The 27294-nt window shown below is 42.1% G+C and overlaps 2 protein-coding genes across 2 annotated transcripts; one reads left to right on the top strand and one right to left on the bottom strand.

Annotated features, from left to right (window-relative positions):
- The first annotated feature begins 2701 nt into the window (after window positions 1–2701).
- Window positions 2702–6377, top strand: zgc:194312 (olfactory receptor 51E1). Its single transcript, XM_004562742.5, has 2 exons — window positions 2702–3758; window positions 5817–6377. The coding sequence occupies exons 1-2, from the start codon at window positions 2830–2832 to the stop codon at window positions 5959–5961; spliced, it is 1074 nt and encodes a 357-aa protein (XP_004562799.1). The 5' UTR covers window positions 2702–2829; the 3' UTR covers window positions 5962–6377.
- Window positions 6378–8315: 1938 nt separating this feature from the next.
- Window positions 8316–26096, bottom strand: acadvl (acyl-CoA dehydrogenase very long chain). The gene is made up of 21 exons (XM_004562740.3): window positions 25992–26096; window positions 25660–25747; window positions 25501–25570; window positions 22979–23053; window positions 22547–22619; window positions 22353–22417; window positions 22116–22250; window positions 21889–22033; window positions 21531–21660; window positions 20652–20777; window positions 20334–20532; window positions 17235–17339; window positions 16842–16928; window positions 16513–16575; window positions 12663–12764; window positions 12252–12349; window positions 10913–10985; window positions 10618–10690; window positions 10377–10449; window positions 10076–10151; window positions 8316–9304 (listed from the first exon to the last, which is right to left on the bottom strand). Exons 2-21 carry the CDS (start codon window positions 25731–25733, stop codon window positions 9167–9169), a joined length of 1980 nt encoding a protein of 659 aa, XP_004562797.2. The 5' UTR covers window positions 25734–25747; window positions 25992–26096; the 3' UTR covers window positions 8316–9166.
- Between the last annotated feature and the right edge of the window lie 1198 nt (window positions 26097–27294).

Genomic DNA, 27294 nt, shown 5'->3' with positions numbered 1-27294 from the left:
GTTTATTCCAAGAAGATATCGTCTCTCTCCCATATATAATATTTTATTGGAACCGATTTGTTCCAGATATCAAGTGGAAGACAGTCTGGATGGTCCCCCATAAATATTTGATTGTAAATAAGGTGAAAGAAGTCTCATTTAAAATTCTACATAAATGTTATCCAGCCAGTCTCTACATGGTAAAATTTAAAAGGGACATAAATACTAATTGTACTTTCTGTGGGGATCATCCAGAAACTGTGACACATCTTTTTTGGTACTGTTCTTTTACACAGAGATTCTGGAAGGAATTTAGCAGGTTTGTTATTGTCCATATTTTAAGGGATACCTCTGTAAGAACTCAGATAGAATTATCCTATGAACTTTGGGGCCTTTTATACTCACAAGAGGAAAATTCGTATAAAGCACCCGTGTAAGACAGTCGACATGATGAGATGAAGCCAGTGTGCTTGGAGCCCAGCAGTAGGTGGCAGCCTGCTGTCAGACACCTCGTTGCAGTGCTTACATGACAAACTGCACAATTTCAGACACGAGGAAACTTTGTAGGGGAGACCGGGGATAGTTGTAACATTTTTGACATTTCTGTCTGTAAATTGAAGCTCTTTTAAGGTAGTGGGTTCAAAATGTAATGCAAAGTATTTACATGTCTCTGCTATTAAATAGTGCAGCTATTTTCTCTGCAGCACAATTACCCATTGCATGGTGTGGCCTCAAACACGAAGAGTGAAATGTTACAATTAACCCCATAGTCTGGGTTAGTTGTAACATATCCTGGGGTGAAATGTAACACAATGAAATAAGGGTACTGAGAAAACATTAACATGTAATCTTTGTTTATTCAACACATGAATGCACTTAGAGCCATGTATGTAGCTGTGTGTGTGTGTGTGTGTGTGTGTGTGTGTGTGTGTGTGTGTGTGTGTGTGTGTGTGTGTGTGTGTGTGTGTGTGTGACAGAATGCAGAAATCTAGCTTTTGAACATATCCCAACCCCCCAAAAAAGACAAATTATGGAATTTTCTGCAACTGAATATTTCATTAATTTTGGTTGGTCTTCCTTGAGTTTGGCCTCATTGGCTCAGTGGGCATTATAACCTACAACTCTTGCACCAATTCTGAACATAACAATGAAGCTGAAAAAATGTAGTTGTTCACCAGCATCGCAATTCCATTACTTTTTATCATGGCTTACCTTGGTGTGGTTTGCAAAGTGCTTCAGAAAGATGAGGAAATCTGTTTCTTGCACCCATCCTGATTTATTTCCACTACCAGTACTTCCTACTGGTCCATCTCTGACACAGTGGTCTGCATAATGTATGTGTGGGAACACAAACAGTGGAGGAATTGTGTTGCCAATGGCATTAACCGCATATACAAATGCGACCAGTGAACCTCTCTCTGCTGATGTCGTCGCCCCAACTTGTTTAATATAAGTTAAAGTAATAGTGTGGTAAGTTGCAACATCTGCATTATTGTTACAACTAACCCAGACTCCTATAGCCATGAACTAGCTAACATTACAGCCAACGGCTAAAACATTAGCACTAAAGACCTACACAGAATATATCCCCATAGACATACAAATAACATAATTTAAGTTTGATGAGTTTAACTGCAAAGCAGATAATGCTATTACAAATTGAAATAAAGTAGAAAAACTTACTTTTTGGCATACAAATTACTTTTCTTTCGTGTTAAATTGTCTGTGTTTGACAAAATGTGCTGATTTTTCACATGTAATAGCAGAACTGAATTGGGCATGCACAGGATGAGTCACATCATTTGAAACTTAGCCCTGATTGGAGAAATTGGAAGTGTTACAACTGACCCACGTTACAACTATCCCCGGTCTCCCCTACGTGAAAGCAACTGTGTAACTCGCGTGTTAATTTTAATAATAATAATAGTAATTAATATTAATATTATATTTAATAATAATATCAAAATGTTTCAAAATCTTTTTTTAAAGTAATTTTGCAGATCCGTTTTAAACCTGAATTCTTCTGTCGTTTCAAAAGACAAAGAGGACTAATAGAATTTAACTTAATCACTGGTAATTAATACTGCGTGGGGTGTAAATGTGCAGCAATTGTGTTAGATTTGAACTTCTCCCAAAGGCCACGTGCAAACTGCGGGGGTGTTAAGAGTGGATGTCGAGGTTTGGCTGGGATTGGAGTTAGAAAGGAGGCCGGTGTGAGGATGGTTGATAAAGCCTGTTGTAAGAGCCAAAGTCAATGTTTATGTTTTTCCTTTTTGTTTTGGTGGCACAGGTGTATAGCTTTACCTGCGTCTCAGGTGATGGTATGTGGGTGTGGTCACAGTCTATTTACCTGATGTCGGTGTTCGCAGCAGGTGTTGGGTGAGTGGTTTTTGGGCAAACTTTTCTGTTGACCGTCATTTTTTGGCACACCAGTTAATCCATGCGCTATTTGTAAATTGATTGAAAGCGCAAATGTTTGTTTTTGTTTTGTTCTTAAAATAAATGTGCAAAGTACAAGTACGACCCATTATGGATTATTGGAGGCGCGTCACAGGGACACAACCAACTCAGCCGGCCGCGGCTTTGTTTACAGATGAAAGTCGCAACACCTATAGAGAATTTATTGTTTACCAAAAGACCTCATACAGACACGTGACACAAGTAGGCCTGCCTATGACAGAGAGAGAGAGAGAGAGAGAGAGAGGGAGAGAGAGAGAGCGGATGTCTGGGTCTGCAGTGACAGAGCAGCAGACAGAGAGGAACATGCGGCGGACAAACTGTCTTCCCCATCAGCTCCACCGCTGCCTCCGTCATTATCTTGTAAATCCACCCAAACCCCGATGAAGAATAATGTCACGGAACAACACCACGGAGGTCAGCGACTACACCTGCGTACGCTTTTACGTGTCCACGGTTTCTTTCTCCGTGCTGCTTTTCTTCAACCTCATCATCAACTGGACTATCTTGCGCGAGGAGCGGCTCCGGCGTCACGCCCGCTTCGTGCTCATTTTCCACCTGCTGGTGTCCGCGCTGGTTCACCTGGGCATGAGCAGTGTGTTCTACTACCAGATCCACCTGGACACGCGGCTGTCCCGCTCTGCGTGCATGGCAATGATTACCATTTTGATCAGCAGCGCGTCCAACATCCTCCTGACGCTCACCGCGATGGCTCTGGACCGCTTCTGCGCCGTGTGCCACCCGATGCGCTACAGCTCTGTGTGCAATAAGGGCCACTGGCCCTGGCTCCTTGGAGTGTTTACCTGGATGGTGGCGCTGGTGATCCCCCTCAGTTTGCTTTTTAAAGACAGTGGTGCGCCTGATCGGGGCGAGTGCGGCCGGGAGCAACTGAAGAAAGGCGAACTACAGAAGGTGCTCTTTATAGGGCTGTGCACGCTGATCATTCTCTACAGCTACGTGAGGATACTCATGGAGGGACGGCGGCTCGGGGTCCTCAATCGCAGAAATCGGGCAGGATGCAGAACGATCGCCCTTCACGGTTCCCAGCTCGCTGTCTACCTGCTCCCCAACTTTGTGAACTTCGTGCTTTCAATTCTCTACAAGCGGGCGTTTATTCAGCGGGAGACCAAGGAGCTGTCCGCCGTTGTCATTTTTGCTTTCTTCAGTCTGGCCCAGTGCGTTGCGCCAGTTGTTTACGGTTTGCGTAAAGAGGAACTTCTGGAGCAGTTGAGTCGCAGGTTCCCCTGCTGTTCCCGATATCTGAAGAGTGTCCTGGGCTGGACTGTGCGTGCTAACTGGTCTCATGTGCCCTACAGAACGAGGTATGTCCGGGCTCATCCATTCATTAAATGTATTTACAACCCCTTAATGGTCAAAATTGCAATATTCCATCAGTTTCTACTTTTCTGTCTGCGTCTATAGATGATATACAGACAAGTGACTAATTAAAGGGGAAAAGACCATCATAAAAACGGCTTCTAAAAAAGTTCTAAAAAATAATAATAATAACCCCTCATTTAATTTAAGTGTTTTGATAAAAGCGATAGAAAGAAATGTCCTTTAGGACAGACATAGAATAATGTTCAGTAATGTGTGTTGTTTTCAAGTGACCCTCTCCACAAAGTGGACAGGTGCATGGATCCACTCATTCAGTTCAGGGTCGTTATCCCAGCTGCCGCAGGTCTAGATGCAGGGTTCACAGAGAGACATACTAACCGTGCACGCCCACAGTCACACTACAGCACGTTAAGCTAACATGGTAGGAATACCCAGAGAGAGCCCACGCAGCCACCGAGATAACATGCAAACTCCACACGGAACCTCCTGAACGCAGAACCGCCTGCAAAACCTCCACAATAGTCCAACAAAGTAATTAGACTGTTAGTCTAATGTCTAACTCTTGTGATCACTGCACCATTCCCTGGGTCACAGTGCACCACTGAACTTTCAAACGTGCCTTCATCTTTTAAGGTCGATGCTCTACAGTCCTGCTTTAATATCCCGATCATTGCGTCAGGCAGTGTGATCTTCTGACATTCACCTGGCAACAAGTTGCCCCTCTGTTTTCCTTTACGCAGTGATAAGGGTCACCACAAAATTACCAAAGGTGTGCTCAGTATTTTTCAAAGTCAGCTTCATCTAAAAGCAGGACCACAGATGTTAGATATTAATTGCTTAAAGATGTTGTGCAACAAGCAGTTGCATGACTCATGTTACTTCACCCTCCCTCTTTCTTAACCGTTTAACCACAGTGGGTGACTCGAGCCTATTGCTGCTGTCGCTGGCCCATCACAGGGTTGACACGGACACAGTAGGGCACAGTTCTAACCTGTAGGGCTAAATTAGAACCAACGGATAACCTAACGTGCACGTCTTTGGACTATGGATGGAGCACTCAGAAACCACATAGGCCACTGGGACAACATGCCAAGTGCACACACAAAGCCATTCTGGAGGCTAAAAACCCAGAACCTTGTTGCTGTGAGGCATCATCACACAAGTTCCTCCACTGGTTTAGTCTGATCTTTACCTTTAATTAGTCACACAGCTATCTAATCCGCTAATCAGACTGTGATCTAGTTATAATATTTACAGCAGTAAAGGTACACTGGCAAATGGGTAAAGATTACTATTGCAGTCGCACAATTCACCTTCACTGAGCTCACAGCTTCTCAGTGTGAACAAATGGCGTTTGGACGGCTTTGAGCTCAGTTTACCAATCAATGAATGTAGAAATCCTTAACATGGAGCAACTAAGTAGAAAGGGGAAAAACATAAAGACAAAAACTTGTTGTTGTCAGATTTTATGTGACAATAGTTTGATTTGAAAGTAGATGTCCAGAAGACGAGGGGGGCAATCCCGTCACAGCTCATCCCAGAATATACTTTACATTGTTTTTGCCTTTTAGTCAATAAATAGGACGCTGACTGTAAAATCCAGTAAACCGAGACAGGATTTCACTGAGTTTGTTTACGGCAGGAGTGTTTGCGTGATTCACCCTATCGTCTGGTAATGTCCATGCACTGCAGTTCTCTGTAAAACTGAGTGTGCCATGTATGTAAAACAATGCAAATTAATGTTCACATATTAGAAACAGTCAAAAAGGGAACTTTCTGTAGACGGGTGACTAATTTTGAGATAAACGTGTAAAACAAAGCTCATTTGCTTCAGGTTCTCCATCACTACAACTGCTATTACTACACCGTGACTCAATGAGGGATCGCTGTGGACAGTTGGTGTGTGATTTCAAGATGAAAGTGCGGCTTCGTGAATATTAATGACTTTCCTTTTCAGTGATTTGGAAATGCCAGCCACCACGACGCCTCAGAAAGGAGGCAAATGAGCTTATTTGTTCTCTTTGCTCTTTTTTGCCCTTCAGGGAGAGAACGATGACGGCTCAGACCATCATTTCCCTGGAAGTCTCGCAAGTCCCTGAAGTCCCGCAAGAGGAAACTCAGCCGGTAGCAGTCAGGAGTTTCTCACATGACCAGAGCTCATGTCAAGGCAATGCGGAGGACGCCTGAAGGGAAAAAGCCGGTCTTCATTGGGATTTTATTTGTAACAGGAACATGTTCTCAGCTAGGAAGGGCCCTTTACGCCATCACATCAGTCCGTGAGGCTTCATCCTGATATGGGAATGTTACAGTCATGCAGCAGCAGCAAGATGGAACATCAGCATGTTTATACTTGGGTCTATTTTTGACCTTTTCTGCCTTTTCCTGGTGAACCACATGCTGATTAACAGCAGAGCTGCGCAGTGGTCGGAGGGACCGTTCCCTGTCCTGGCTGGTCCCGACTTAAGCTCCCTGACCTCCAGGCTGATGGAGACATTTGGGATCTTAATGACTGGAATACGCGAGTTTCTTAAATATGTGGTCTGATGAATGTTGTTTATATATTATTAATATTGTTGACATTAAAAAAAGAAATGTGAGTTAAATGGTGTTGATGCGCTAATTCCAGCACTGTGAGGCCATAGACACTGCGCAATGATAATGCAAGCAATCATAGCCCATAAACGAGAAACATGACACAGACACTGTCTGTCTGTGGAAGGGCAGACGTGTGGCCGTGGATTTAGTTCACTGGTTTGCGTAGGTGACTCACAGGCCACAATGTCTTTCACTGGGGCCCGGTTTCAAATCTGCCTTTGACCATTTCCTGTTTGTTGGTCGTCCAATATCCTGCCTACTCTAAACACAATGCTACCAAAATATACATGTTATTAGTGTGCAAGCTAGTCTACATGTGGAAAAGACTTACCTCAGAGAATTCACACAAAGTTATTCACTATTAGAGTCTGTGTCATATCTAACTGAGCGCATGTAATAATTAGTCTGCCGGTTACATGAACACATACCAGGTACACTAACTACGGCTGACAAGGAGGCGGACAGCTTTGCCTATAAACGTGATTAAATACAGAGCTAAATAACAAAAATACAACTTCGGGTTTCAGCATTAAAAATGTGCTTTTAACATAAGACACAGACTATATTTGATCTCAGACCGATTTCCATTTAAGGAGCCAGTTCATCCCCTCACTCACACGGGTTTTTGTTTTTACACACCTGTTTAAACTCGTGCACTGACCAGCACGGCTGTTACACACAAGGTCACACATGAGTGAAATCTGCAAACAATGATCACCTGACCTCTGACCGTATTGGTACAAGTGCAAGCTGGGTTATAATTTATCTGTTGTCCAAGTATAAATATCACTTAGTTTTAAAAACATTGTCACCAGGTTAGATAATGTGGGTTGTTTTGAGCGTTTGACATAACGCCGCTGCTTGTTACTCCGCACAGCAAACCAGAGCTTTCTTACAGCCTAACATTATAAGATGCCATTAAATGATTGACAGGAAATCGTTTGTTAAAAAAGATGCTAAAAATCCGTTTCTCTGCACATAGTGAGGACCTAAAGCCATGTTCCCCTGCTCTGAATGAGGTGATGATGATGGTGGATGATGAGCCAAACACAACAGGGTGGGTAGGGGGGTTCACGCATGTCCATATATTGATTTAAAAACTGAGAAAGCTACAGGCCTCGGTCAAAAAAGCTGCAGTGATGAGATGCTAAACCACTTTACACTTGATTCTTCTGTTATTGGAGAAATATGACCAGTAAGTAAGCTTTAAAAAAAAGCTGGTGGTTTGAGCCCCCATTTCCTGAGCTAACCACATCTCGTAACACCTCTAAGAGTGACGTAATTCTCCTTACACTCATTGGTTAATGCTCGACACCAGTGCATTATTATTTTAGAAGATTCGATTTTTAAAGTGAGACTGGTGTTTTTTGCTTGTTTGTTTTTTTAAAAACACCAAATCGAATTTTGTTTTGATCTTGGTTCGAATGTTTCCGCATAAAAAAAAGGAAATCATACAGGGATGCTGGGTTTGCTTCTCAGCTACTGCTGAGCTTGAGAAACGGTTTTCAACCAGGAGGACAGACACATGCCTGGGGAATTCTCAGCAACAACAACCGCAGGCCTTCTACAGCATCGGCACCTTTCGCATTAAGTTCTTTAGACTCTCACCCACATAAGTAACGCTTGTCATCTCGTGTGCGTATGCCTGTGTAAAGACAGGAAGGGGTTCATCTGTTTGCACTTCACTTGTATACACACCGGCAGACGACTCCTGACATAAAAGCAAATACTGGCTTTCCTGTAAGGCACCTGCCCTTGAAGAGCCGAACTGCAGAAGTGAAACTGAATTAGCAAAGTTTGTTATGAATACAACAGAAATAGGAAGCTCGTTTGGCGGCAAGATGGGTAAAAATATTGCAGTGATGGGATTTTTTATTTCTTTTTAAGTGCCACTAAAAGTCAGTGTTGCTGTACGTGCTGAAAATCACAAAGAGGGCGAGACAGTCTGGAGAAAATGAACTTCATTGGCAGGAAAAAGCAGTATAGTTACAGCCTATACAGACTCCCACTTTGTTACACGTTCGCTACGGTAGAGAAATAAATGACAGAAAACTTAAACATGGTACACAGACGATGTTACATTCACTGCAGTTCCAGGTGGCTGATGACAGTAAAGAGCACACAGTGAAGTATTGTTAGGAAAGCTTTGTGTGTTCGAGCCGGTTTCTAAGGCAAAAAGGTTTTACAGTCTTGATATTTGTGTGTCTGTTGATCAACGAGCAAACTGAACATGCAGAAAGGCGTTAAGAACAAACATCACGCTGTTCTCTGCATTTAAACACCAAGTGTAAAAATCTGTCCTTTAAAGACACATCAGTTTCCTGTTAACTGGCTCCCTGACTTAAAGTTGCATTGATATCGTTGTATTTATGGTTAATTACCAAGAACCAAAAGAGCATAAATTAATGTATTAACAGATTAAACACTGAGGGTTTACATCATGAAGGCTTGGATACAAAGGAAAGGGTGCATTTCAAAGCCCCCTTCACACTTTAGACAAATGTAGAACTGTGACGTTTCCAACTCGCATGACATTTTTATTTCTCACAGAACAAAAGTGCAGCTCAAAATTTAGATGCCTTGAGTCACAATGTCATAAATAAATGACAGGAAAAAACAGTGGGATTAAAAAAGACACCAAAACCAAAACCAGTTTCTGAGGCTGTAAATGCATCTCATAAATTAAAAAAGGGCACCGATGTGTGTCAGAGGATTAATGGCAAAAAAGTCCGGGAGGACTTGGCATACGTGACGAGATGTTGAGAAGACTGACGAAACGCAGAAAGAGCGAGGGCGTTTAGAAACCCAGGGGGTGAGCAGCAACCACTCCTCCGTTCTCCACGACTGCTGCAGAGATGGCCCGCATGTTGCTGAAGAGCTTTCTGGACTCGCTGGAGTGGAGAGACTTGATCTCGTGCGTGACCCTGTCGTGAGCCTGGGGGACGGAGAGAGGAGGAGAGCGATGGTATCAAACTGATCGCGATGGCATCAGAACACCACAGAGGTAAAGTATGGACTTATTTCCTCAGCCAAGGAGAGCTTATGTTTTTATTCACAGTGCCATTCTGTCTGTAAACAAGACAGGTCAAAACATTTGACTGAATTCTGATTAAACTTTGTAGGAGTGTAGCGCGGGGTCGTGCTAATGCTCCTTTAGACCTTGGCTTACATCCACCAAGGTGTCCAAAGTCAACTCAATGACCTATTAGTCACAAACTGACAAAAAGCGTTACAACATAGAAACTATAATTATGACCAATGTGGTGTGTATTGTTAATATAACCCTGTATAAAGATTTAAAATTTCCTGTCAGATCTCACCTTGAAGGTCAACAGATTCCTCTGAAGGTCAAAGTGATAATAATGTTTTATAGAGCTTTATTTTTAGTCCAGTTACTTAACATTGAATACCTATAATGTTTATATACAAATACAGTATTACTCCCTTAAAGGGAAATATTGCTCAGAGAGTGAGCGCCTTGGTTTGCGCTCTCCCAGTGCTTCTGGTTTATATTTAAAACTTGTGTCTTCACTGCTGTGTAAAATGACGCCAGGCCAAACTAGCTCCTCTCTTTAATCATGTATCCCACTACTTACCACAGTGACACTACCTAAGAGTGCTAGCCACGGTTCAGGTCATTAAAAACACCGAACATCCTCCTTACATAGCAGCACGTGTTTGTGTCTGGCTCTGCGGAGGATCTTACCTCGGTACACCAGGTCTCACACAGCAACTTCTCATGCTGAGCTGATGTGTGGCCTTCACTCAGAGCTCGCGACGCCCTGCAGAAAGAGGCCGAGAAAAAAAAGACGTTCACAAGAAAGGTCGGTTTGGGCTGCGTAGGAGTTTGTTTGTGGAATAAAAGAAGACCTTAGTTTAGAAGGTGGGTGGGAGCGTGCAGAAAGAGCGCAACGGGGACAGATAGAAAGGATGGTGTGGTTAGTGGAAAAAAAAAAAAAAAAAAAAAAGAACGAAGACTTAAATCTGTTGTTTGCACTTTTGCATACCTTGACAGGACGACCACCATGGCGTAGATGTCAATGGCGCAGTCTGCGACTCTCTTGAGAATAAACTGTTCATCTGAAAAATGAAAGCACACAAGTTTAGATAAGTTAGAAAAAAATAACAATTGTTAATAAAATGCAAAGATGTCATTTCTAAACTGTCAGAAATAACTCATAATATAGTCAAGTTCAAATCTTCCAGGTGAGCTGAAACACCCGCAGTCACACACACACACTCTCTCACCGATGATCTTCTTGCCATGTTTGATCAGCAGCTCCTCGATAACTCCTCCAAACTGCTCAATGGCTTTGACTGTCTGGAAAGCAGAAACAACAAAAAGTGCAGAGCGTTAGGAAACACGCAGACTGTAGCAGAAAGCAGAAAATGAAGGCAACGCAGGAGGAAATGTTCCATTAGTAAACAAAGCGTCCTCTTAAAAGTGCCAGGCACCCATTCATCCAGCCTGGGCCAGCCCCTTAGATGGGTTTGTCTCATAAATAACAGTTGATCGATACAAATAATAAGAAAAATAACACACCAGTTCTCCGCTGTGTGCCAGCTCAGGATGCACCGTCCCCTGCAGCGTCAGACCTGTGCTCAAACCTGCCTTCCTGTAAAGAAGAGAGGACCGCGTTACACAACAAAAAGTCATTCTCAGCAACACCGACAGCATCGTTCAGCCGTCCGTCCGAGTCTACGATGGATCTGTTGATCCCAAAAAGCAACCTCGAGGCTCCAGATTTAAGCCAAAACTTGCTCAGTCTAAAGGCCAGCCCTCAAAGACTCCCATGATGCAGTGCACATGGATGTTTTTTGAAAGCTAAAAATAAAAAGCTAGGTGTGTGACAGCACCTGTGCTGGCACGCTGACACTTTGGTCAACTCTGTCATTTTAAATCTGCTATAAAAATTAATTTGTCCAGTTAATAATAATAATAATAATAATATGCTGTCTGACATACAGCCTATCAAAGAAGTTTGTACTCCAGTTTTCGCGAGTAAAATGCAGTCATGCATTGTCAATGTCTGGTTGGAAAAGCCAGCGACAAAGTCCCAAAATTCCCAAATGGTGAAGTCACGATGGCTAAGACCATCTTTTATATACAGTGTGTGGGAAGCTGCACAGTTAACCATGTTTAAATTAAATACAGAACAAAAATAAGCCAAACAGCTGGTCGAACTGACTGAAACCTGCAGCTGAGGCTCTATACAGAGGTTATGACAAGTTTATGCTATAAATGCTATCATTGCGTCTAAAAGTCTCTCTATGATGCGTTCAGTGGTCGACTGTTTGTTTTTAGCCGTTCATTGTATTAATTGCACAACCAGCGCAATGCAGCACCACACAACACCTTTGTGTGCTACTGTTGCTATAAAAGCAAGACTACAGACCCTGACGTGCAAGCAGCTTTCAGTGTCTCCTAGAATTGGGCAGGCGGAGTAGAGAGGATAAATGATCTGCACCGCAGTTATATGAGCCTGTATGCCTGAGCTACAAAAGCACTCACACAGCCTCTGACAGCGGTAAGTAAACGGTTAAAAGGAAGTCTTAATCAAATTAACACAAAGAGAGGAGGAAGCCACACTTTTCTGCCTCCTGTGTGTATGTGTGCAGCACGTGATTTTCTTGCACTTGCGAGTACACAAGTGTAAGAAAATCATTTTCACATCACTGCTTTTCTCAGAAAGAGAAAGAGTGCATAAAAAATGCCTCCATTTCCATTAATCTGATGGCATAACTGCTGTCTCTGTCGACATCAGCCTGTATCACTTCTTCAGGTCACGTTCTATTTTTTGCAAGGGGCGACCCCTGATCGCACACCCACTGCCTTCCAGACATACAGAAAGGAAAAACAGTGTTGCAGAAGCTAAACCAACCTTTTGGCTCTCTTGGTGATTTCTCCTGCGAGCACGCCGGCGTTGCTGATGGGGCTCTTCAGGGCCTTCTGCAGGCTCTTCAGCTGGTTTCCAGCATTCTGCAGGGAAGCACATGCAAGCTGCTGAGCAAAGGGCTAAACGTAGTCAGGAGGAGTCAGGGTTTATCTGGATTGCTCAATCTGTAGTCATATGCAACGTGTTAAGAATACTTCCTGATAGAGAGTGAGGAAAAGCGAAGTGCAGAAAACGTGGATGTGATACAGAACTCAAATGTGAAATGTGTAGAGGAAGTTGCTTCTTATCACAGAATTTCAGCATTTTATACAGCAAGCAGAATCCACTTCCTCTGTACTTTCACAAAGCACGCACACGCGCACACACACACACACACAGAGGAAATTTCTGTGTTACCTGGAAGCCATTCAGAGCCACAAAGAGCCTCAGGATGTCGTTTGTACCCTCAAAGATTCTGAAAATTCTCAAATCCCTCATCACTCTCTCTATTCCAGCGTCCTGCAGAAACAAACACAAATAAAGAACATGATGGGCTCCATTGCTTTTCAGCTCCACCTCAATAAAGCACCAAAAATAAAAAGTAACTAAGTGTAATTTGCCCAGATCACCTAAATTATGTCTACTAGGAGACAAAGGAGAGGTGCCACAATTAAATAAACACCAGTTTAGAGTGTTAAATACTGCACTGGTAACATGTGCCCGTATCATTTTGGAACCCTGGAAGGACTCCCATATGCCAACGCTTAAAATGTGGAAAGAAAGAATGATTGGGAACGCTGCTTGCGAAAAGATGTTGGGAAAGTTACATCATGTGGCGGAAGCTGCAGTTGAACAGTGGGACAACTTTTGCACCTACATGTATACCTGACTTAATGCAACAGATGTTAAGACCTCACTGTTTTTGTTTTGTTTTTTTGTTTGTTTGCTTCTTGTTTTTGGTTGATGCATTTTTGCATTTGTTGTTCTAAAATGCAAAATCTACTAAATACTTGAATTATTAAAAAGTAATAATAAAAATAACTAAGTAACTAAAAGCCCTAATAAGACAGAAGGAATGCAAATATTGTACATTTTCCAAGGTTAGCACTTAATTCTTTCCCATCTCACGTCCATTTAACGCCCTGAAATAAGGTAATGAAAATGCACCGTTAAAGAGGAATAGAGGCTTTTGCACCGCTTCTGAATTCTGTATGTGGAAAGTGTGCATATTTTAAGTGGCACAGAAATGAAAATGTACACCAGCACACATTTGACTTGGTTTCCTTGCTGAAGTGAAACCCTGAGTCAAAACGCACAGAGCGAGCAGAACCGCTAAAAGCCTGCTGCATTCGTCCCCCCCGCTGCTGCGCAACTAATTCCACTATCAACTGGCACGTAACACAAAGGAAGTGGAATTATTTTAAGCAGCTTTACATCAGACCAATCCAATCGTAACTCAACAATACAAGTACTCAGAGTGTAAATCATTGTTTACAGTGGCTGAACTAAACTTTTTGTTTTTTAAAAGTCATACATTGTCCTCCATGACTGAGCACACTTTCCACTGAACTAAAAATCAAACCAAAGCAGCAAGCTTTTTTTTTTTCTCTCTTCTGCACTGTCTGGTTTATTTTAAGCAGCACAAAACTGTTTACACAGCTCCACCACGCCCCCGTATCTTCAGCTGGTTGTTTCCAGTCTATTCTAGTGAACTTCTTGCTTGATATCTTTTTTTTCACTCGAATGTGGTCTCAGTATTTTCTGTGTGTGTATGCCAACTCGCCTGTTGCAACTATATGACTCAATACCGCAACAGCAAGGCAAGCACCTGCCACTATACAGTGCAAAGGCTTCTGAGAAGTCTTAGCCACACCTGTGCATCTTTAATGGATAAGAACAAAGATCTGTTGCCCGATTACATCATTACTTCTGTTTAAAACTCTAAACAGATAGAGGCCATTAGCCCACCATCACCATCATCATCACAACAAAAACTGAAGCGTTCGTGGACAGAAACACACAGTAAACAGAGCGGGAAAACGATTTTATCTTCCAGCGCATAAAACAAGGAAATGCGGATCCTTTAGGCGCATCCTTGTTTGAGTGCTTGTCACACCTGTCAAAGGCTCGCCAACGTTTACTGACAGCCGTGTTTGAGATAAAACAAAAACCAAACAGAAGCGAAGCCAAAAGATGAGCGCAACTATCTGGAAACTGCGCACGTGACCACAGTCAGCATACATCCAAAAACAATCTACACACATTCCCAGTGCTGATGGTTACAGCTCCCCTACATGTTGTAGGAGCCTTTGTATTTGTGGCTGCACAAAACAAAACAAACAAACACAAAAAAAGCAATGTCTTTAGAAACATCTACTTTTTAGGGGTCATGTTAAAACTTGGCTTTCATCGTCAAAGAGTTTTAACGCGGAGCCAGTGTCTGTTTACACACCGCAAAGAGCGAAGAGGCGGAGCCATTACCGAAACAGTGATCTCAGATTGAACGAAAGAAAACAGTGCTGTTCCTGTAATCACCATTAAAACCTGGAGTCCTTAATCAAACCACCTGATCAACAAACTCTGACGTGAAGAAAAGTAAACTTTGTAGGTGCTCCATCCACCGCCGCTTGTTTTACAAAGAGAAAAATCTGCAGTAAGCCCCCAGAAGTAAGGCTGCATTAAAATCTGCAGATGAACTGTTCACTTGGTCAAACAGCACGTTTGAATTATGCAACTTACTGAAGGCTGACGGCAGCTGTACATTAATGCGATAACTGAAGCAAGCAGGGGTGAGTCTAAAGGGGGGTATGAGGTGTACTAGACCATATATATTTCATCCCCTTTGTAACACTTTTCAGATTAAAAATGAAATAATATAAAATATTGTCTCAAAAAAAAAAATCTGTTAATATTTAAAAATCTGAAAATTAAAGCTTTTTTTGACCTGATTGATTTTAGGTTTGGACAGTGAATTATTGTTAATATTAATTAACATCTACACCTTCATAACATGTTGTTTTTCAGCAGCAGAAAAACATTGCATCGCAGTACAAGGCAAACGTCCGAATGTTGATATTTTCAATTCCCTTTATTGCGGCCACCACATCCCTCTTTTAAATGCTTACAGCTGCCTAATTAGAAATACACTGAATAGTACAATATTATATAATAAGCTCAAGTTATTTCCAAATCAATGCCTATTATCCATTACCTACTGCCTAATGTTTGTGTGAACAATGTGAACTAGTACAGCAGCAAATAGCTAAAGTCATCCAACAGCGTTGGCCTGACAATGAACTGTTCAGCTACTTGTAACCACTAACTGTGAATGGGATAAGAACAGCGATTACTCTTAAACGGACATACTTCCATTTCTGCAGGCTAATGAGCAATCACGTCTTCTGTGAAACCTTACACTGACACCACATCAAGCCCCATCATTAGGGTTTTTTAAAAAAATATTTATTTTTGCCCTTTTGGGATAAAATAATGAAAAACTGACAGGAAGGTCAGGAGACAGAGCAACAACAGTGGCAACAGATGGCCGCCCCTCCCTGAGCCGGCTTCTGCTGGAGCCTTCTTCCTGTTAAAAGGGAGTTTTTCTTTCCCACTGTTACCAACTGCTTGCTTATAGTGGGTTGGTTGTCTAAGCAGCTCGGAAAGAAAAGCGTCTGGACTTCTTTAAATTGCTTGAAGATGTTTGACCTCTCATCCTTCTTCAGTTCTAGGGTCAAATGGTGGAGAGTCTCAAATTTAAGTGGGAGTGTCCACTCCAAGAGGGACAATGGACCCCGTAATGATCCTCTACCTAATCACACAAGCCAAGTTGTGAAAACGGGTGTAGGTCACAATCAGCCAAGGTTTTAGGTGAGCTCATTGTGAAACCTAGCCCCACCCTATCATGTGATTTCCCAAGGTCAAATGGCCCTGGATGTGAGTGGGTGTTAAGGCGTTAGGGGGTCCATGACTGAGAACCTTCACAGACCTATTGGGTTGGTTGATTGTTCAAGTTTGATTCCAATAATGTAGTGTTATTACTTTACAATACAAAGTGAATGCTGTTGTGATTTGGTGCTATATAAAAAGAGACTATACAAAAGGTATAAATTCTGAGTATCGAGAAATTCCTGTTCTATCTACTGTTTCACCTGCTTTCATCAGGATGTTAAACTCTAGCTTTCAAAAACACAAACTTTAAATTTTGTCAAATAGATTTGTCCCCGTGTTACCTGGTTTGTAACTAACAGGATGTGGACTGAGGACTCACCTTCATGAAACCCATGCCGCCCATAACCTGAATGCTCTCGTCTGTCACAAACCATGCTGCTTCCTGTCTCAATTACACAAAGAAACACAGACATGTAAAAGACGTTTAGCACTGCCAAACACACTATCACATTTCATCTCACATCAGTCAGGAGTCATATGCTTCCTCTATTTACCATCCTTCAGTCTTCCACAGAAAAAGGAACCTCATGAAGATTATGAAATAAGCGCCAGAAAAATTGAAGCCAAACATCCTTAAAGGCTTTCTGGTTACTGCAAAAGCCGAAATAAAAGGCTTGCAGTACAAACATTGAAGTGGAAATTTCTTACAGAGGCAAATATCTTGCTGATGGCAGCTTCGATCTGGAAGTCGGTTGCTCCGCTGTCCATGTTCCCACTGATCATGTAGGCCATGGACTGAGAAAACACACAGAAGTAATGGTACCATGAGTTTGACACCTTTCTCATAAAGACAATCAAAACTGAATTTAATTTGAATTCGTCACATTTTAAAAAAGGCATCTCAGCACATTCTCTGTGTTAAATAAAGCCCAGTGAGCTGACAAGCAGATTATGCTGACTGACAGTAAAACAGGAAATCAACCACGATGTCAAGATAACAGCAAACCATTAATCAGCAAGGTTCTTCTCAGAACCTGCACCACACGGCTCAGCGCGGCATCAGGTGAGGTAGCGTTACAGATTCGTGTTGTGTTGTCTGACCTCTGCGACGTACTGCAGCATAGTCATGTGAGCCACCTTCTCCTGGATGGCTCCGTAGTTGTGAATCTTGTTCCCAAACTGGGTTCTGTTGGCTGCATGGTCCACCTGACGAAAAGTGGAAAAGCACAGGCCGCTATAAGACCACAATTCATTATTTTAAGTCAAGAATTTGACTCAAGCCACAAGATATGAGGAAACAAGCTTTTGCAAGTGTTTTTTTTGGTGCCCTGAAATGCTGTTGCTATCTAGCAGGTTTTTTTTGTATGAGAAGAGGAAGTTTGGCAGAGCTGCCGGTCACCACAAAAAGAAGCATGATCAGTATTGTGGTGAGGTGCAAAACTGGTGGCAATGTGTCAAAATACCATGAGACGTGAAAACAAACAACAAAGCTGAAAATAACCATGCTTTCTTTAATAAAAAGTTCACACGTTAAGATTAGTGTTGAATTAGGTCGCAAGCGCTCACTGAAGGCAGTTTATGGCTGCATGGCATTAAACAGTGAAAAAATGAACTTCTCTTTATCAACATGTGAGCAAGTCATTTCTCTAAGTGCATGAGAACCGGCTCCCTGTGCCTCCTCTGCATGAGATTCTCCCTCAGTAAAAACGCTGAGGGGGCAGGAATTCCCCCCACATGAACTTTTCACAGTTTTCTCTCCAGCCGACGCAACTGCTCAAACAAAACAACCACGTTTTTCCCCCCCGGGCGAGAAATCCCTTCAGTCACAGCAATAAAATATGCTTACTGTAGAGACCATTTAGCTGCAAAACTGATTTGTGAATCTCGTTTACTATAAGCGCACTAACACTGACTTTGAAGTAAATTTCTCTTCATGTTCTCAGGAGGTACATGTGCACACTGGCTTAATATTAATGGATTTTTCTAGTAGTGAAACATTTGCAACTGAAGAAGAGGTCCACGGTCGCCTAATTATCAGTGCTGATATGTCAGTAAACAGTGGTTTTCTGTTGTGTCATATCAGTTTTGCACTTGTTAAAAGACAAGTGTTGTAAACTAGGGCTGCCACGATTAGTTGACTAGTCATGATTACGACTAATTTAATAGTCGACGCGTCGTTTGAAGCTTTGTAAGATCCCAAAAGACGCAGGAATAAGTAGTAGGATTTAAGAGTGTAATAACGGACTGAAACAGAAGATGGCAGCACTGCATGTACAAGGATGCCAGCTGCCGTTAAACTCCGAAGAAGAAGAAACTAGAATTTATAGCGCAGCCCAGCTCAGTTTCCAACAATGGCGGCAGCTAGTTAGTTTTAATATTACTCTTATTATTCTTTCTGGGTCACAAAATAAACGTTTAACATATTTTCAGGCGAGAATGTAGCTGTGTAAACCTCAAATATCTGCTCAGTTTATCAAGACACCACATATTTTCAAAAGTGCGCCGACGTTTTCGGAGACATCTGTTACCCACTAGCTCGATAGCGAGCCGGCGGCTAGGTCACTAGAGTCCGTGAGAGCACCGGACTCCCAGCAAATCGTTTTCAAACCCACCGCCGTCTTTTGCTACTCAGGTTAAACATATATAAGTCACTTAGATAACTTATGTTATTGTTTGGCTTTTTTAGTATTTTATTTGTTCCTGAGTAAATCGGTTTGGCTGAGTTTAAAGTTATAGTTTTTACACAGCTGAATAAACGTCAAGCAGACAGCTGATTATCAGAAGTGTGAGATGCTCCAGAATATACTCCAGTGTCCTGTTATATTTTAGATAGCAAGGAGTTTATTAAACTTCACCGAAACAATCTGCAAATTTCATTAAAAATTAATAAACTATCATCTTGTCTTTATTTTTAGTTAGCACAGACCTTAAACACTTAAAGCTGTAAGCTAATGATAGTTATATAAGAGCAGATGCTGCTGGTGCAATAAGCTGTAGTTTTACGTCCAATGGATGATGATCTGATTAGTCGACTAATCGCAAAATCGGTGACTAGTCAACTATCAAAATAATCGTTTGTGGCAGCCCTATTGTAAACAAGTGAAAGAGTTATGTGCAGCTGTATGCTTTAGTCTACCTAGATCTAATAATAGTAATAATACCACATCAGCTACTGGCCAGATAAATTTGTGTTTTTTTATATCAGCATCTGCACAAAATTTTTTTCCATCAAAAAAATATGATCATGTATGTCTCCATTTACCTTATCTCCTCCCCAACAGGCCGGCCAATCTGAATGAAACTTTGCATCTCCACACACGATGTTTTTAAAAAATATTTATTCCAATTTGATTGATTTGTGTTCAACATCCTCCTGCGAATGTGATGTTACGTTCTCCGTTTGTCTCATTAAATATTTATAGTTCAACTCTGCTTTTATCATCGTTCATGAGAAACTGCGCCTCATCTTCCTTGACCTATGGCCTCATTAAACGCTTTCAGTAAGCCATTATGTTCTCAGCTGTTCGTTTTGAGTCACAGCAGGATGTTCATTTAGTCAATTATGTTTGTATTTATATTAAAGCAGACAATAAAGCAGGACACGACTGCATGTGACTGTCAAGTTGCTACTGAATAAGTCTGCATTGTCTTGATTTCTCAGTCGCTCAAAGATTTAGTTTTTAAATGCCGAGACACCCAAAACAGTCAGCTCGAGGCTTCAAAAGAGGACTCCATTAACCAGTGTGTGTTGTCACTGTGTCTATGGTCCTCTAATCTTATGACCATCTACTGGTAGCAATTCAAACTGTTTTAATAAACATAACATTGATTTTAAGTAATTTAAGTTAAAAAAAAAATTAATTACTTTACTAATCAAAAAAAGCTGAATCCTCTCAGTAGACAGAGCCGAACGGAGGCCTTCAGCACATTTAAGCGCAGCAAGAAGCAGAAAGAGGCCACAAAGAGAAGGGGAATTTCCCACTAACCCACAATGAAGAACAAAGCAAAGCGAAATGAGTTGCAACACAGACAATATTGGTTACAGATAAGAAACAATGCAGCAAGTGGGAAACCTGACAGCACATATAGAAACTAAACCATAAGTAAAAGCCATAGGCTTCGAGAGAAGAGCTCCACCGGTGCACTTCACCCACTTCCCTTCCTTTCTACACTTAAGGAGCCTGGAGGGGATTCACTCACAGCTTTGGCGATGACATTCTTCATGGTGCCGGAGAGGGCGGCCGCCATGCCAAAGCGGCCGTTGTTCAGGATGTTCATTGCCACCTTGAATCCGCCTCCGATTTCGCCCAGCACGCACTCGGCCGGCACTCGCACGTTATCAAAGTAGACCTCGGCCGTGTTGGAAGCCTTGATGCCCATTTTCTTCTCCGGAGGGCCACTGCGAGACAGAAGTAAGGTTTACGATGATGGGAAGGAAGAAATAAAAAGTTTCATCCACAACAAAAATAAAGGGTTTAGTGGCAAACAGTCTGCTAAGTTAAGAAAAGGGGCGCTCACTGTGTCACTCCTCCAAAGCTCCTCTCCACAATGAACGCCGTGATCTTGTCCTTCATCTCCCCGGTTTTGGGGTCCTTCATGGGCGTCTTGGCGAATACAGTGAAGATCTCAGCCAAACCTCCGTTGCTGAGGAGAGAAGGTTATTTAGAATGGAGTGGCCATTACTGTGTGTCGCTGGATGCACTGTGTAATTCTGCCCCCTTGTGGTGAAAGCACGAAAAAGCTTCAGCTGTCAAACAGTCAAGCTTTACTTTAAGATTACTTTTCAAATACGTCAACTCTAAAAACAGGAGTTTTAAAAGGACTAAACACTGATTTAGACACTAATAAAATACAATTTTTTTAAAATGCTACAAGTAATAAAATCAAAGCTCCCTCACACACAGATATAAGACGGTTAAACTACTTATTCATATTTTATTCATGCGTGACGCCAGTCAGCTGTTGCTTCTAAGCAATCACACAGCATCTCACGATTAATGACAGACAGTAGCACGTACTCCCCAGTCTTCGTGTAACAGGAAGTTGCACTCAAGCGAGAGAAAGTGAGACGGGTGTCAGCTGCACTAACCACTGCGGTCGTGCATTGCTTTGATGAGAGAAAGCGAGTGGTTGTTCAGAGGGTACACAGTCTTATAACCACCAGAACTTGTGTGTAGTGCAAAGTGTCTCAGCTCAGCAACATTTTGAAAACCATTCAAGCATATACAGAAGAACGGGATCGAAAGCGCTTAAACATAGGCAATAACTATGGAGAGAACGTTGAACCCTCCTCAGCAGACTGTGCTGTGGTTTGTCCGATTTTCTATTTTAGGTTTGTCATCAAGTCGGACTATTTTTTAGCAAACTATTCACCAAGAACTTCCTTGGAGTCCTCACCTGATCCAGATCTTGCTTCCATTGAGGGTGAAATACTTTCCGCAGGGCGACTGGACGGCAACGGTTTTGATAGAGGCGGCATCAGAACCGCTGGCTGGTTCAGTCAGGCAGAAGGCGGCTATGTGCTCGCCTGGAGTAACACACACACACACACACACAGAGTCATTGTCAAAGCAAAAATTTACAACAAAAATTACTAAGCTTTTCTTTCACATGAAGTTAGACTTTTCTAGCACAGTGTGTCCCTCCAACACTCTGGCTTTTTTAAGCTTTCAATAATAAACAGACAGAACGTCTCCAATCTTCTACAGAGCTGCAGTTTACCTCGAAATCCAGATGCTGATGCTGGTATTCTTACCTGAGGCGAGTTTTGGCAGATATTTTTCCTTCTGAGCTTTATTCCCAAAAAGCAAAATTCCCTTGAAACCAATAGACTGGTGTGCACCCAAAGTAATACCGACCCCCAAATCATGACTGCCAACGATCTCGACCAGCCGGGCGTACTGTTGGATGGATAATTTCCGTTAAACTTTTTAAAACCATTGCCATGTTGTCAATATCATAATTAAGTCAAGCAAGCTGTACCTGAGTATTTGAGAGGCCAATGCCACCCAGGTCAGCTGGCACCTGCATACCAAAGGCACCCATCTCCTTCAGGCCCTCCATGGTGTGATCCTCCACTTTCTCCAAGGCATCGTTCTTGGCTGGATCATTTACCTCCTGTCCACAGGGAGCAGAAACATGGAGGGGGAATCGGTGAGTGGAGGGTTTGGGGGTGTTTAGGAGCAGTGAGCGTGAGGTCAGAATAAGATTTACAATTACCTCGAAAAATTTGCTGCATGGCCCCACGAGCTCTCGAAGGAACTGCTCCTGCTCCTCATTGAGGACTGCGGCACATACAAACCATTACACTGAAAACAGCTTTCCAGTTTAACAAAGCCAACCAGCAAGAAGCTGGCTTTAATTTTTTTTTTTTAAAAATCAGGTAAGAACATAAATACGTCTTATGGATTTACCTTGGGGAAAGGGAAAAACCTGGGAAGTTGTGATCTGCCCCTTGAAAATGTTGAAAGCAAATGATTTGGATTCCTGTGAAAAGATAAACCAAACAGTAACATTTAAGTTAACTCAAACACCACTGAAACGGCTCTATGGAGCTACAGGAGAGGTCAAGCTTAAAGCCCTTAGGGCCTAACAAACATGCATTGCTGTGATTTATGCTGCCACCTGCTGGTGAATTGAGAACACTGAAAGCCTCTGTGTGTTGTGTTTAAACAGCAAAGAAATCAGCTTTAAAGAGGGACCCATTCTTAAAGAAACATGTGCCCTATTGCTCCTAGGATTCAAACCTTTTACTTTGAAAATAAACAAAGTAGACTGACTGATTTTAACCAGATTTTGGCCATTATAAACGTAAGACTTGCTTATAAAGCAGATAGTAAACATACAGCAGCAGCAGCTGTCTTCTTTTCCACTTTGGTGGCAGCGTCACTGCCGACTGCTGCAGGCTTCTCCAGCACTGCCTGAAACCACAAACAGAGCAGAGGACAAAATTATATAAATTATGTTTAAAATGAATAAAGGGAAACAAGTGAGGAAGCTACAAACTCTCTGTGCAACAAAGCTTACAAAACATACAAAATCACTGCTTAACCATACGCAGTGTCTGGTTGACTCATGTAAAAGGAATAACACATCTGAAGGTTTACCACCATGTAGCCAACAGGATGAAGGTACACAGAGGGAGACAGTTTGCTGTCAAGTGCTGTTTGGTGATTAAATGTTAAGAGCACACAGGCTACAGTTTTTCCAGTTTCAATCGGGACACCAGCTCCGATCTCAACTAGGTGAGAGGTGAAGCCAAGGGTACAGCCACTCAGCTGAGTGCTGAGTATGTGGTTCATGTTTTTAAATCTGCCTTTTGTACCCGATTCATAATTAACTCCAGTAAAACTTCCAGTGAATTGCATTTTAATTTCATAAAGACAACATTTATTACGCCTCACAATAAAAGTATTTATCACAGGGCTGTCATAAAGTTCTGCTTTTAACTATACAGACAACACCCTGTGAGCTCGTGTTTATTAACTCATTCACTGCCATTGACGTCTATAGCCGTCAATTGCAGTGCATGAGTCAATGGGTTTAACTCATTCACTGCCAATGGCTGGCAGTGAATGAGTTAAAAGCACGACCTTGGAGCAGGATTTACATATGTTTATTTTATTAAAGCAACAAAATAGGTATGAACTTTGTTCCCAGCTAATAATTACTGTGTTGACCAGGACTCACTGCCAATTTCAAGTTAATAACCGTGTTAATAAACACAGCTGTTCCACTGATGCGGGGCCAGTGTGGAGTCAGGTCTGGCTTGGTACCAGATCACCTTCTGACTGTTTTATTTGAAGCAGCATCATTGGCAGAGGTTAAGTGTTTTCAATAAGAAGAAAATCCAGATGGACACAACCGGCACCTCCACATTGTCCTCCGTATCCACTAACACCAGTACTTCCAAGTCTGGCCAAGATATTTAATGGTGGTCTGCTGGTGTAGCTTTGTGGCCACTTATTTTTTTTATAGTGATGATCTCCATAAGTCACTAGTAACATCTCTGTGTAACAGCACCACTAGAGGCAATATCATTATTATAATTATAGGTATTGTCATAAGGAATTAGCTACAACATCCCCAGACTTTATATGTGCTGGTCAAAAGGACCAAACACTGTAAGAGGGACCTGGGTTCACACTAAGGTTGGGCGATATGTAAAAATTTTCCAGCTGACAATCGTCAGTCCAGTAATTGACAATAGGCGATATATTCAGGCATGCAAACTTAATCATAAGCAAATAAATAAATTAATCGCCCTTGTAAAAATGAATGACGGTAGCCTCAACCTATCGTCGATATATTCGTCCAATTGCCCAACCTTAGTTCACACCATCAATAATGATTAAAACATAAGCCCTGAAGACTCAGCAAACTGATTTTCTATTGATGAAGACCTCCACATCTCCATTTCTATTACACCAGAGGAATTAAGTAGTAGATAAACAATCAAAGGATAGAAAAGCCCCTGTTTTCCCCCAGAATCTACTTTAGAAATATTTGTTTTAATGTAATGCTTATGGATCCAGCACTATATGAGACCTCTCAGCAAATACAAAAACACAGAGTTTATCCCAGATCAAAGTTGACCTCTTGGGAGGATAAACTGGACTGGTTGGATAAATTTGTGGCAATGACTCTGGGGTATCTTACTGTCCATTTTCCTGACACTTCTGACAATATGATAAACCAAACCTTTATTTTGAAACACATTTTAGGCTAAAAAATTTTTTTTTATCTCAGTGGTGGTGATTTTCTGTTGATAGCTCTTTTGTTTTCAAAGCAGGAAAAACTCTGATTTGCAGATAACAGTGGAAAATATTTCCTTGTTACTTCATAGCAATTTTGCTAAGCCAAAAGTTCACAGTCAATCTGAGGAAGACCTGCAAGACTTTAAAACTGCTTAGACATATTTATCATTACGACTTGTTTTACTATACACAAAGAAATAATATCATTATTAACAATTATAATAACAAAAGTAACAACACACACGATCACTGACTTTACAACTGCTGATAAATTTATGCATTTTTGTTAAAAACATTGTGGTAATGTCGGGTGTGCAAGCATCATGGCGAAACTCCACGTATGACATCATCGGCCTATTGTTTTTATTGTGAACGCTTGCCTGAGCAACTGCAGTGTCACCTTTAATACCTGGATCACGTGAACAGTGAACTTTCCCCCAGTTTGAGCGGGAGGGGGTGCTGGAGTTATATCAGCCGCAAGCTGCGATTACCCAAACAAGGACACAGTCTCGATCAAATGTTGTGGAGCCACAGCGTGAAGCTGCCGTGTTAAACAGAGTAATGTGTACTTAATGCATTATAATGAAATACGATATAATAACGTAACGCACCTCGGCTGCCTGGCTTGCGTAGAGACGGCCGTTTTGCCCAACAAACACCACCGCGGCCTGACGCTGACCTCTGCAGATCAGACATGACACGATATGTTTGTAAAACATAAACATCTCATTCTAAAGTCTCTATAGCAATAATTACTGATGATTACTCACCCGGTTAGCACGGCAGGAAGCCGGAGAACGGTGCTGCACAGGGCGGAAGACTGGCTCACTTTGCGAAGCAGCATGGTTTTATTTTGTTCTTTAAAATAAGAAGAAGAAGACGTTATACACAATCATTTGCCGCAACTAGTATTAATAACGAAGCAGGGACAGATGTCATGCAAGTCAGCTTAGCTGTTGACGGCGTCTAGCTAACACAATTGTACCAAACGTCGGTCTGTTCTGTAAGCTGGGCTCGGTGCTTAAGCCCGCGCACAAAAAGCCTGAGGAAATGCTTCATATCCTTCTACGAAAGGCCAAAAAGATCAGCGTACGCAACACACCTGTCTATGTAAGAAGAACGCGTCCCTTCCGTCAAACAGTCCGGTAAAAATGAACCGTCCACAGTGTTGCCAACTCCTCAGTAAGGGAAATCGCTATTGGCTGTCATAAAAGTCAGCGGATGACGTCATCGCCTAATTTACATAATTGGTCGTGTTTATGTAATTGTAACCACCGCTGGGAGAGACAAAGTGAGTAAAAAAACACCCCTAATGCATTTAGAATATTTTTAAAACTACAAATTAAATTTCTTTTAGCGATTATTGCTTTTTTAATGTCACAATTCCAATCTTCCTCCTTTATCAGGGCTTGGGACCGGCAAAACTGACCCGAAATAGGCACTCTTTATATATGTGTGTGTGTGTGTGTTTAAGTAGTTGCAAACCTTGTGGTCCACAAAAAGTAACAGAAAAACATATGTAACCATAACGTTTGTAACAAACTACATTAACAATCGAAATGGACAAAAAAAGAGACACACTAGAAGAAACAGTGGCAATGTGAAAAATGATGGGAACTAGTCTGGTTCTAATGCAGGCTAATTGTTTTTTGTTTTTGTTTTTTTCAGACACCCCTCCACACGCACAGGCCGTGCTGGCTCACAGAAGGAGTGGGTCATCCTCGTTTTGGTTGAGAGCTTTTATGGCAGGATCAGCATCTGTAGCATTTGACTTAATGGAAGTTAGCATGCAGCTGATGTGCAGCTGCAAAACCTTATCAAGCAGCTGGTGTTCATAGGAAGCCCCACCAGACAGCTTCAGTCTATATATGAGATGTACAAGATGGAGTTAAGGCTCTCCAAGGACATCCGATTTCTAAGTTTGCAATGATGTGTTTTAGTGCATTGATTTATTTTAGACGGCGAGGTGCCCACGGCAGCACCCGCTGCTGTAAGAGCGATACGTGCTTTCACGTCAAAAAGTCGTCATAAGTCTCCAGTAACACCAGGAAAAGTCGCCAGATTTGTCACTGGTCGCTTTTCAGAAAAAAAAAAAAGTTGGCAACACTGACCGTGCACAACAGCGGTCTCCTGTGGACGTAAGAGGCAGAGCCTGCCTCAAACTAGGAGAAAATTTGACGTGGGCGGAGCGTCCGGGAGGGAAACGGAGGTGCTCTTGGGGACGGGGGGCGTTCTTCTTCTACTACTTTTCGACAGTGTTGGAACATCGCATGAACGCCCCCTGCTGTCCGGTATGCATGGACAAACGTGTACGATGTGATCCATCAGCGTAAAGTAAGATTTACAAATGGTTATAGCAGTTTGTGTGTAATTCCAGCCCCCACACACACACACAAGTACAAATC

The sequence above is a fragment of the Maylandia zebra genome, linkage group LG3 (genome assembly GCF_041146795.1).
Source record: "Maylandia zebra isolate NMK-2024a linkage group LG3, Mzebra_GT3a, whole genome shotgun sequence".
Taxonomy (NCBI): Eukaryota; Metazoa; Chordata; class Actinopteri; order Cichliformes; family Cichlidae; genus Maylandia; species Maylandia zebra.
Note: the sequence above shows the minus strand (reverse complement) of the source record. Positions and strands in the feature narration are given on the sequence as shown.

Bases quoted from the DNA above. Each gene is read 5' to 3' on its own strand.
- acadvl (XM_004562740.3), bottom strand. From the start codon at position 25,733: ATGCTGCTTCGCAAAGTGAGCCAGTCTTCCGCCCTGTGCAGCACCGTT. The intron at 23,054-25,500 runs GTGCGTTACGTT...TTGTGGTTTCAG, and splicing joins ACGCAAGCCAGGCAGCCGAG to GCAGTGCTGGAGAAGCCTGC. The intron at 22,034-22,115 runs GTACAGCTTGCT...TCCATCCAACAG, and splicing joins TTGGCCTCTCAAATACTCAG to TACGCCCGGCTGGTCGAGAT.
- zgc:194312 (XM_004562742.5), top strand. From the start codon at position 2,830: ATGTCACGGAACAACACCACGGAGGTCAGCGACTACACCTGCGTACGC. The intron at 3,759-5,816 runs GTATGTCCGGGC...TTTGCCCTTCAG, and splicing joins CATGTGCCCTACAGAACGAG to GGAGAGAACGATGACGGCTC.